At 31.6% G+C, this 12,898-nt stretch overlaps 1 protein-coding gene across 1 annotated transcript in view; it reads right to left on the bottom strand.

Annotated features, from left to right (window-relative positions):
* LOC107158722 (probable ubiquitin carboxyl-terminal hydrolase FAF-X) overlaps positions 1-12,898 on the bottom strand; it is a 119,284-nt gene that overhangs the window by 87,479 nt on the left and 18,907 nt on the right. The window contains exons 4-10 of the mRNA XM_048797401.1: positions 11,474-11,619; positions 10,945-11,024; positions 8,938-9,050; positions 7,125-7,343; positions 1,628-1,743; positions 1,190-1,441; positions 815-953 (exon numbers count right to left, since the gene is read on the bottom strand). Coding sequence (XP_048653358.1) covers positions 815-953; positions 1,190-1,441; positions 1,628-1,743; positions 7,125-7,343; positions 8,938-9,050; positions 10,945-11,024; positions 11,474-11,619 — 1,065 coding nt within the window. The remainder of the gene's footprint in view (positions 1-814; positions 954-1,189; positions 1,442-1,627; positions 1,744-7,124; positions 7,344-8,937; positions 9,051-10,944; positions 11,025-11,473; positions 11,620-12,898) is intronic.

The following is a 12,898-nucleotide window of genomic DNA, read 5'->3' as shown; positions in this document are numbered from 1 at the left end:
CAATGTCAAATTGCTTAAAACATTTTCTAAATACTCACTTTAGTATCCTTCAAGTATTAATAAAGTAGAATTCTGTTTGATAAAGCAAACAAATTGTACACACACATAAAACCTCACCGAATCACAGCCCATGTTAGTAAGTTAGATACTAATTTCTCAATGTCAGCATACCTTTTATCACATTCACAATGGTTAACTGTCAGTTACCCTGTTAACTGAAAACTATTTAAGATAAATTTTGTTCTTTACAAATGGATCTATGGTACTGGCACATGACATACACTAAAAAATATGCTATATATACATGATTCATCTCAAAACTAAAATATAAATATCTGTATTACATAGTTTATTTTCAGTAAGTGACAGATAAAATTTAAAAAATAAATTTAAAAATAAAATTAATTTTTCTTAAAATCAGGATAAAATATTAATTAATAAAGATTTATTCCACTCATTAAATTCTGAATTTTAAAACTTATGAATTGGGAATTCATTGCCAGGCCAACTCATTGATTAGATTCTGGATTACTCAAACCATTAAAGATCACCTCTATTTCAATTCAACTAAACAACTACATTACAAATGCTCACAAACTTATTAGAAACACTCTTATTCAGCAATAAGTAAGTCTTCCAAATGTCCAATTACCCCTAACATTTCAAAAAGACAAATCATTTGTTAATATAAAGAAGTTTTAGGATTAAATAATCTTTACTCAAGTTTTGCTTTTGTTCATTTGAACAGAATTAGGTAATAACCTAGTTTTCTATAAGCAGATTGTTATTTACAAAAGAATAGACAGAAGCTTACTGCCATTCGATCAGCTGTCAACCACTCTTCCTCTTCAGAATTACCATGTCGATGTGTGTAATATGATACACTTGATATCACCTTATTAATTTCATTCAGTGCATTCATTTTTCCATTAAAAGAAGAAATTTGTAATAATCTGTAAGAGAAATCTGTAGTAAGTATCATTCTAAGAGTTAGAGAAATAATATATATTTTTTTAACATTTATTTTTTAAGTTTTTTTTTTTTCAAGGTGGACACAATATCTTCATTTTACATTCATGTGATGCTGAAGATTGAACCCAGTGCTTCGTGAATGCTAGGCAAGCACTCTACTGCTGAGCCACAACTCCAGCCCCTGAGAAATAATAATTTAAGGCAGGAAATATCTTACCTAAGTATCATTTTTAATCTAAAAATTTCTAAATGTTTTACAGTTTCTTCTTGTCCTGGGATTCTTGAAGCTAAATTCTTCAGAGACTTAATAATCATCGAAAGGGCATCATTTTTTGCTTCATTCTTTGCTTCTTTTTTCAGTTCTTCATCAGTTAAATTTTCTAATAACTGGGGAACTATTTCTATAATTGGAATGAAGTATTTTTTCAATGTAGGTTGACTAAGAAACTCATAACATTGCCCAAATGGTCTGAAATAAGGAAAACACAAACTTCACTATTTAATTTCTTTAGTTTAAAAACTTAAAAGCAAAAACAAGTTACAATCTAAAAATGTATCAAAAACCCATCTTAGAAAACTGAAATTTCAATCATTTTCAAGGCAACATGAAAGCATTCTAGGCATTATACTGAAAATGTCTCAAAATAAAACTTACTTAATAAGAGCTGCAATTATTTGAATGTTTAATGCAGATCCATTAATAAAACGATCATGCAATATCTGGAACCCATTTATTGTGCCAAATTTATTAATGAGATCCACTAGCCAACCCTGTAACAAAGTTAATAATAGTTAATTCCCTTCTAATAAACAGTTACTACCTGAAATGCATGTCTAAAACAAACTAGAAAGACAATTTAATAAATCAGTTATATAAATTTTATCTTTAATACACACTCAAAAATTTGTAATATGGTCATACACATATTTATATAATCTTAACTTTATTATTTTGTCCTCTGCATCCTGTGAGTCAGAAGCAGAAGGCAATTATAGAGTAGTTCATACAGGCAAAACTTGTACTAATTTTATCAGATGTATCTGGTGACCATAAATTAAGCAGCTTAGATCTCTGAATTAAGATGCAAAATGAACTTTAAAGTTAATAAATTAAAAAACAAACACAGTTTGTATTACAAGCTATCTTAAGCAGAAATAATTTTGTTATTTAAAACAAAAACATTTAAGACATCTGGAAAATACCAAATTAAAGGTAACATTTAAAGGACACACTGATTTAACTTAAGGTAGGCTTGATATGATGAAAATCCAAATAATCTTTTTATTTAGTTTTGCAAAACCAAAACAGTAAGACAGCAGCTAAAGACAGATTAGGAAGCTCCTAAACCTCATTCCTGTAAAAAAGGTCTAAGAACTTTTAGAAATTAATAAAAAATGTATGGCAACCAAAAAAAAACACAACCAAGAAAAAGTCATTCAAAAAGAACAGGGAATATTGTGGAAAAAAAAAACGATTACTATGGAGTGTTTTTACTTAATCTTGTTTCTCCCATTTTCCACAGAATTCATAGAAAGCAGTAGTTTGATCCCAGTTCCTTAACATGTAATAGAGAGAGCAGAGGAGACTGAATCTGCAACATTCTAAGCTGTGGGATGCCTGAGCAACTTGCCTTTGCTTCATGTAGGAAGTTAAAAAATTAGGCAAGGAGAATCTAGTCAGGAACCACCCCGCCCCCCAAAAAATACTCCAGAACCCTGGGAATGTACAGATTGACAAACACAAAAGTCAAGGCACAAAGAACAATTAGAGGTCAAGCTCTTACAGAAATTACAAAATTTAAAACAGCCATGAATATGATGACAGAGAAAAAATAACACAGAGCAAAGGCTTAAGACTCATGCCCAAAAATGTTGAAGAAAATCTTGAGCTTTCATTCTGGGCTGATTCAAAAGATTTCCCTGTACTAAACAAAGTTGCTCTATCTGGCAACAGACTTATTTGACACTTTAAATGACAGATATTTTCAAAGAGTTACAGGAAAACATGAGCCAAAGAACAAAAAATAATCAGGGAAAGTGACATAAACCAGCAACACAGACAGAATTAAAGAACTAAACAAATTCTGTGGACTAAAGTACTGTAAATGAATTCAAATTCAACCAGTGTGTTCAACAGAAAGGTCGAACAGTTAGAAATTAAAGACAAATCACTAATATCATTGAGGTTAATGAGTAAAAAGGCAATAGAATGAATAAAATGAAGAAATAACAAGCAATTTACCAAACATCTCAAAGAGGAAAAAAACCTTGAAGAGAACCTAAGAAGGTAAATGAAGAAAAAGAGCTAATATAATGTCAAAAATTTTGCCAAATTTGAGAAGACAAAGGTCTTTCTTTCCCCCCCCCACCCACATGCACACACACACACACACACACACACACACCATGAACTCCACAAAGGACACACCAAAGATTCACATCAAGATAGATAACAATCAAGTCATCTAAAGAAAAAGAAAAAAGAAAGAAGTAACTCTTTCACATAATGTAATCTCAGTAAAATAACAACAGATTTCTAGCAGGAACCATATAGGGCGAGAAGAATCATGGATTAACATTAAAAATGAATTTGATATTTTAGGGACCAAGCATGAGGTGCTCATCAAATGTAGTCATTCTATCCTTCATTCTCAGCCTCCAGAACCTTAAGCCAAAATAAATCTCTTCTTTAAAAATCACCCAATCTCCCATATTCTGGCATAGCAGAAAGTAGACAAAAACATGTCATCAAAATTCACATCTACTAAAGGGAGAAACTATTCTATTTATATTAGTCAGAGACTTTAATACCCTACATTAATGGGTAGACCCTAGAGGGAAGATCAGTTTAAAAAGAAAGAGATCTTGAGATCTTGCACATACTATAGAATTAATGACTCTAATGACTCTCTCTCTCTCCACACACACACACACACACACACACACACACTACTATCATCCTTCTACAGCAGATTCTCATCAGGTCAATCTTTTTTTTTTTCCCCCTTCGGTACCAGGGATTAAACTCAGGGGCACTCGGACATAGAGCCACAGTCCCAGCCCTATTGGTATTATATTTAGAGACAAGCCTCACTAAGTCACTTAGTGTCGCACAGTTGCTGGGGCTGGTTTTGAACTGGTGATCCTCTTGTCTCAGCCTCCTCAGCCACTGGAATTACAGGTATCTGCCAATGTGCCCAGCATACCAGATTAATCTACAGAATACACTGTGCCACAAAACAAGTATTAATAAACTTGTTCTTGCTTTTTTTGTGACACTAGGGATTGGACATAGGGCCTAGTACACACTAATCAAGTACTCTGCTTTTGAACTACAGACCAAACCTAAAGGTCTTAATAAATTAAAAATGACTTAAGTCACAGAATGTGTTTTTTTCAGAACACAATAGAGGGAAAGAGAAATCATGAGAAGGAAAACTGGCGAATCTACAGATTAGCAAAAATTAAAATGACCCATATTAAATAATACATGGACCAAAGTGGAAATATACAGAAACTGAGACATCTGAGAAAACAAAAAAGAAAACTGTTTATTAAAACTTATGGAATGCAGCAAAGGCAGTATGAAGAGGAAAGCTGAGACATTAACACGCTTTTTAAAATAAAGACCTTGAATGAACAACTGAACTTTACACTTTAAGTAAATTTACATTGAAGGGGTAAAAAAAGTTAAAGTGGCGGAAAAAAATAAAATAACACAGACAGGTGGAGAGACTAGAAAAGCAACACAGAAAAAAGTTAAGACCAAAATTTGATTCTTGAAAAAAGGTAAGAAAAATGGTCAAAGTTTTAGGTTAGAAAAATAACAAAGAAAATAAGAATAAAATTAAAATTTGGTACTGAAAAAAGGTAGAAAAAAGGCCAAATTTTTAATCTAAGAAAAAGGAGATTCAAATAAATAATTTCAGAATTAAGAGAAAAGCAGTACTAGAGATTCTATGGAAAGAAAAACGATTACTACCGAGTACCATGATCTACTGTATTCAACTAAACTGGATTACCTAGAGTGGAAGAAGAATCTTTTAGAAATATACAACCCACAGAAAGCCTCATAAACAAACAAACAGAACATCTGAATAGACCCTCCATTATTGGGATAGAGACAAAATCCAATAATTATCAGACCAGAGGTCTTCAGTAGCAAATTCTACTGTAAATTTAAAGAACTGACAAAATTCCCTCATGTTCTCTTCTCAAAAATTGAACTCATGCTCAATGTTCAGTACAAACTGATATAGAAAAAAGACACAAGTAAAGACTAATTCCTCTTATGCACACTGACATAAAATTCTTAATTAAATGCTAGTAATACCATTCAAAGCACATTAAAACAATTACATACCTAACCAGGTGGGTTTTTTTTTTTCTGACTACAATGAATCTCCAACATGCAACTACCAGTGTGATATATCATGTTAACACAATGAAAAAAAAAAAAAAAAAAAACCTATATCATCTCTCTGACAAAGAAAAAGCAAATGATAAAACTCAACCCCTTGGTAATAAAAACACTAAACAGGAATGGTAGAAACTACCAAATATAATAATACCTGTATTTTAAAAAGTTCATAGTTAACATATTCAAAGGAAGATTAAAAAAAGCATTCTGCTCTATGATTAAGTATCAGCAAGAATACCCGCTTTCATTATATCTATTCAGTATAATAGCGAACTTCTTAGACATGAAAATTACACAAGAAAAGATAAGGTATCTAGATTGGAAAGGAAAAATGATCTCTGTTCCTAGAATTTTCTTTAAAGGGATTCTGTATCAATTTGTTTTCCTTTATGGCTTCTATTTGTGTGTGCATAATTGTTTACATGCTAAAACTAACCCCCTTAAGTTTTTTTTTTTAATGTTTATTAATTTACTTAAAGTGTAAAGTTCAATTTGGCTTTGAGACACTAAAAAGCCTTTTAGTTTAGACATTAAAAAGTGACATTTTAACCACTGAGACACTGAAAAGAACAACTACAAACCTGGAAGCTTCTTTTATATTCTTTCAGGATAGTTCAGTTCTTTTGGCTATTTTCCTTAATTTTGTAATGTAAAATAGTTCCTACTTTCTACTCTGCTTCTTTAAAATAAGCTAAAATTTTGGTTATTAAAAGCAGACTTATCTTCTATCTGAAGTAAGATTACTTACTTAACATTCAGATGATGATCAACACTAAGATTTACTCTTAAGAAATCAAGTGCACTGAAAGAAATGCCTAATGGAAAATTCAAGAAAAACAATAAAAATACTTTTTTAAAAAATCTCGGTTATTTTTAAAAAATAGCAACAAACCAAAAACACTTAACCACTGAATGATATTCCCAGCCCTTTATTATTATTTTTTCATTTGAAGACAAGGTCTTGCTATGTTGCTAAGATTAGCTTTGAACTTATGATCCTCCTGCCTCAGCCTCCCAAGCTGTTGAGGTTACTGGCTTTCATCACGATGCCTGGCAAAATGGTAAAATTTTTATATTATTTTTAAAATTTTAATTTTTGGTACCAGGTATTGAATGAGGGGCACTCAACCACTGAGAAACATCCCAGGCTCCACCCCCTTAAAAAAAAAATACAGAGTCAGGGTTCTCACTGAGTTGCTTAGTGCCTCACTGGTTGTTGAGGCTGGCTTTGATCTTGTGATCCTCCTACCTCAACATCCTGAGCCACTGGGATTATAGGCATGCACCACCGCACTAATTTATTATGTTGTGCAAATAAATATCTTCTGCTCTTTTAAAAATGCACACCAACACACACAAAACACAGTGAACACAATATACAGTCAATGCTTGCTATTTACAATAGTTATATTCGTATAGTCAGTATGAATAATTAATTAACAAAATAATGAAATATTTCTCTTGCATAAAAACAAGGTCAGGATCCATCAACCTATCAATACATAATAAGCTTTTTTTAGCATGAATTATAATGTTACTAATCAGGAGTTCAATGTGATTAAATAAATCAAAAAGCATATTTTAAGATAGAAACCTACATAAAACAAGGTTATATACTGACTGGTTCATCATTATGTTAATGGAAGTTTTTATCACTAATGGTCCATGGCAAGTGCAAAAAAAGTGTTTAGTATTTAAATTTGAAAAACAAAACAAAAACAAACCAACACACTTTTGGTGATCGTGGATCTGGAGAATGGGCAAAGAGTTCATCTTCAGGCAACTGAACACTTGAGGAAACTGATTCACATGGACGTGTACCATTGTAGATATGAAATTTGCAATGAGGATTTAAAGCCAGGGCAAGAAGTTCTAGAAGTGGAAACCAGTCTTGGGACAACTTGGCCACACAGAGCTCCACAAGGCGATGGGTATTGTTAATAATACATCTCTGTTAAGTGGTGAGAGAAGGAGATATGATTTATATGATATGATTTATAATGAGGTAACTCTGCAATTTTAAGCACAGAAATTATTCTATCTTGTTAATAATCATCTTTCTTCAACTTCTGTATTAATCATCTGACTTCTACTTAAATATGATCAAAACAATATATAGTAAAAATAAATTTTATTACAAAATTTTAAAGCTAATTTCTTTTTTTAATATTTATTTTTTAAATTGTAGTTGGACACAATATCTTTATTTATCTTTTTATATGATGCTGAAGATTGAACCCAGGGCCTCACACATGCTAGGCGAGCACTCTACCACTGAGCCATAAACCCAGCCCAAAGCTAAACTTCAAGGGCTTTTTGTATCACAGCTTGTCTGTCTACTTTATTTTCTTTCTTTCTTTTTTTAAAGAATTTTAATATTTATTTTTTAGTTATTGGCGGACACAACATCTTTGTATGTGGTGCTGAGGATCGAACCCGGGCCGCACGCATGCCAGGCGAGCATGCTACTGCTTGAGCCACATCCCCAGCCCCTCTACTTTATTTTCATAGGTTACAACTTATAAGCAGTATCATCTCTTCCTTAAATTTTCTACAGGCAATAATTCTAAAATCTCAACATTTAAGGTTGTCAAATATCCATGATAAAGAAAATCTGCAACACAATTCTCCATTCAATCGTCACTGATCATCTTATTTCTGTATCTTAAAAGTTATGCATCAATTTGGAATAAGTCAGCATTTATATAGAGATCATGGTCATTTTATAGAAAATGTTCACGTTAAAGTATATAAGATGAGCTAATATATGTATACATATAAGTTTCATAACTTTTGATTAATTGCTTTTATAAGTAAGAATCAGACCTGGAGTAATTACAGCAATTCATTAAAACCCCACATTTTCCACCTTTAAAATCTGGAATGTAAATGCAATCTTATCTGGAATGTGAAGAAAATCTCAAAATCTATGGTAATTTGCATTATATTTGTTGTAGACAAAAGGAAATACTTTATCACTTGTAGTTCCATTAGAAAATATTACCCACCTAAGAATTCTTAAATTTTATTTCACATTTTTGGTATGAAGCTGTAGCTTCAATCCACACTAAAAACTTGTGTGAGCACCAGTTTGTGGTCTAAATTTCTAAGGGATACTATCTTTTCCCTTTCTACCAAGTGTCATATTTCCTTGACACTTCTGCATATTGCACTACATTTGCAACAAAGATTATACATTTTGCTGTCCCAGCTATACTAAGCTTCTACTATTTTATTTTCCATCTTGGATATTCTTTCTGCTGCATGACTAACAAGCCTTATAATCTACACCACTCTATTTTGAAAAAAATATATTGTGTTGTGTATAAGATTACAAGGCACCTGGAATTCCAGATGACAGTTTAAACAAGGTATCTAACTCAAAATCTCAAGCTTATTCTAATTATACATATCAGAAGACCAATATGTCTATCAAGCCTAGGAATATGTATAACATAAAGGTAATCAACAGTAATATTTTCCATAGACAAATGCACAGGGATTCATGTAAATCTGAATCTCAAAAAACATGTACAAAAACTCACATGAATTTCAAACTTCCATCCACTCACTGCCTCATCCATAAGGATTTTAGTGAATGATATTGTTAGCCCATCTCGAAAGAAACGCTGACATGCTTCACTTTTAACATCAAGCCCTAAGAAAAGGTTAAAACATTAAAGTACATTTAACATAAAAAAAAGCGCCTGACCAATTACATGATTAAACATAATAAACAGAAGCTTCCAATTCATAATTAGCATTATAGCTTTTGAAATAAGGTATTACATTATCATAAAGAGATTTACTAGAAAGGAGAAAACTGGGATTTAGAAAAAGAAATATTACATTTAATGAACTGTGTAGGACCTCATGAAATCAAGTATTATGATAATGAAGGATGTTTCAAAATGATACTAGACACATTAAAAAAGGTTACTTGTAGATAATCAGAATGATTTAAGAGATGACTTCTTTACTATTTTAAATTTCATCTGATGCAAGAAAAGCCAAGTATCATTTACAGTTTCTGTTCACTTTTATTATTTAGGACCTAGCAAATACTGAGGACATATATCCTTAATATTTGCTGAATTAGTGAATTCAAGCACACATTAGGTAAAAAGAAATCTGGGCGGTAAGAAAACATTACTAATCACGTAAAATATTTTCATAGGTCACAATTTTTATAAGATCAAAAGTAAAATATAGGCCAGGCACAACAGCAAACATATGTTATTCTCAACTCCAAAGACTGAGGCAGGAGGATGGTTATGTAAGTTCAAGGCCAGCCTCCTAAAGCCTTGGGCAATTTTGTGGTAAAGTGCCCTGAGTTTAATTCTCAGTACTAAAATAATGAAAACGATAATAAACACAACAGTCCCTAAGTGACTCAAAAACAATCATTAGTTAAAATAATACCATTTAACTTTGCTTTAGTCAAATTTAGCAACATATGAACTTCAACAAACTTCCAGAGACTAAATATTACTGATGTTTCTTTTAGTTTTTAAGGCTTCAAAACAGTAAGGGTTATTATAAAACTGGTCATCTGATTACAAAAATACCTAATATTAGAAAAAGTCATCAAAAATTGTCCATTCTAAAAAATTGCTTTTACTTCTGGCTAACAATAATTAAAAAAAATACTGCATTTTTTCTTTCTTTGACTGCTTTACCTTTCAGTAAATTTTCTTAGTGAAAAAATATCTAAAAACCCTTTTTCTTTGTTTTTAAAAAGGGAATGTTTATGTAATTTATTACGCATAAAAATGCAACACTAGTGAAATTGCAATTCTCACCAAAAAATTTATGGGTTCTCTACTAGTACATGTCCTTTGATTAACTAGCAATCCAGAAAGCCATTAAATGTCAAATTTTGGCAATTTCTACTGAAACTATTTGCAAACTAATATTTTTCAACTTTCTTACATGCAAGTTGCTGAAGATATATGAATCACACAACAACCCTTAGGTAACACATGAAAATCGTGAAATAATCTTTGATACATTAATTCACAAAATAGATTTTTAAAAATCCACTATGTTCTAGAATACTTAACTTGTGAATATACTCATCACCCCCCCTTTGAAAATCGATGAAATAATAATCTTTGTAAAAATATAAAAATTTGTATAAAATTCTACATAAAAATTTAAATGATTGAGATTATGAGGGGCAGGGGATGTAGCTCAGTAGTACAGTGTCTGTACATTGTATATGAGACCCTGACTTTGGGTTCAATCCCCAGAACAGGAATCATTAAAAAAAATAATAATAATAATAAATAAATACAAACCACATATTCTAAGGGTTTTCTAAAGGTTTTTCCTCAATTCTTGCTTCCAGTAAGTGACTGTATATAACCATATGTAAAATAAGTCTTGTCAAAAAGCCTAATGATATACCATAGGTGAGGAATAAATAATACCATAAGTTTATAATAAAAATAATACAATAACTTTATAATAAAAAAAACAAAGCTTTTGAAAATAATGTTGAAGTACATACAATAGCACATGTTATGAATAATGTAACATCTAACACTCACCTTTTTTACTAAGCTCAATAGCAGCTTCTAAAAGCACTTCTAATTCCCCTTTAGGCAAAACAGGAACCACCCATCGAGGCCTAAGAATTATTATAAAATAAAAAGATGCTTTACAGGTTTAGTACTAATCAAACACTATAAGTAAGTTACTATGAAAGGAAAAACCTATCTATATTATACTCACCATAGTTTATTTTTTTTTCCCTTTTTATCTACACATGGAATTACTTCTTTTTATCTACACATGAAATTTTTTATGGCATCACACCCCTCCAGAAATACACTGAAAAGGGCCACAATATCCAATTTGAAATTTTACAATTATCATTATCATTCAGTTTTTCAAATTCAAAGGAATGTCTGCTTTACGAAGTATTTGGCTATGATCAAAACATTAAATCAATTAAGAAAATAGCCAAGACTTTTAAAATTCTGCCATGTTTCCTTTTAATTCTGGTTGCAAAGATGATAGCAAGTAGTTTGTGCTTCTAGGGCATCCATTATCAAAAAAATATCAAAACAAATGCACCTGTTGATCATGTCATCCAACTTTGCTAAGTCAGTGTGTGGAAATGCAGGTTCCTCCTCTTCATGCTGTGGGGGAGCATCACCTTGACCTTGTTCATCTGGAGGAGTTGCTGGGGAATTCTCATTGGAATAATCAGGTGATGAAATCTTAATTAAAAGTTAAATAATCCACTCAATTTCTAAAACATTTCAACATTAAACAATTCAGAAATCATAGATTAAGTAAAATATTATCTGTTTTTAATTTTCTAATATGTCTTTCTGAATGTATAATACAAACGGGATAACACTGCTTACTCCCCATGCCCTACCTATTTCTGGTCATCACAATCTTTCCACATGATTATTAGTGGCTATGTAGTATACTATATGAATTAACCCAATTAAAAATTGAGAACATTGTTTTCATAATGACTCTATTGATATAAACACAACAGTACTTGCCTTTCTTAATAACAAGTCTTTGAGATAAATCTCAATTTTGTCTTCTTAAGCATAGCATCCTAAAAATATAAACATTAAATTGATAGGATAAACAATTCCTGGGGACAGATCATATAGATCAAAAGTTAATTGCTTGTAAATTTAAGCATCTAGGTTTGGTCCCCAGCATTTCCCAAACAAAACAAACTTTATTTCACAACTTTGTAGTATTTTCTCAATTTATTTTGATTTATTATTGAGTTTGACTTGGCAGTGTAATCAATTTATTCTGTAGGCACATACTTGCTTTTATTATTATAGACTTTTAACAAATTTCTTTCAAAATTCTACACCCCTTAATTATAATCAAGAGTTTTTACACAAAATGTTGTAATTATGGATTACAGGTTCTTTTGGCCATAACTTTGTTCTTTGTCAGTGATCTCTTTCAGAAATCCACAAGTAAAAGCAACTGACAAAAATTAACAAAAGCAACAGCATTAACTAACACATCAGTGTTGGAGAAACCAAAATACTCAATGTTAAGAACAAATGCCCTTTTTTACAAATATTATTTTCAAAAAACAGTGAATTGAAATGTGTCTGGAGGAGACAACACAGAAGCAGCTTTATTTCTTCTAAAATGTTTTGTAGAGTTTGCCTGTGAAGGAATCTGGGCTTAATTTTTTTTTTTTTTTTAACTAACAAATTTTTTTTTTTTTATTGTGGGTTGTTCAAAACATTACAAATTTCTTGACATATCATATTCCACACTTTGATTCAAGTGGGTTATGAACTCCCACCTTCACCCCATACACACATTGCAGAATCACATCAGTTACACATCCATTGATTTACATATTGCCATACTAGTGTCTGTTGTGCTCCGCTGCCTTTCCCATCCTCCACCATCCCCCCCTCCCCACCTCTCCCCTCCCCTCCCCTCCTCTCTCCTCCTCCTCTCCCTCCCCTCCCTCACCTCTACCTGAAGCCCTCCGGTTCC

Source organism: Marmota marmota, unplaced genomic scaffold (genome assembly GCF_001458135.2).
Source record: "Marmota marmota marmota unplaced genomic scaffold, marMar, whole genome shotgun sequence".
Classification (NCBI taxonomy): domain Eukaryota; kingdom Metazoa; phylum Chordata; class Mammalia; order Rodentia; family Sciuridae; genus Marmota; species Marmota marmota.
The sequence above is the reverse complement of the archived record's forward strand: the minus strand, read 5'-3'. Positions and strand labels throughout refer to the sequence as shown.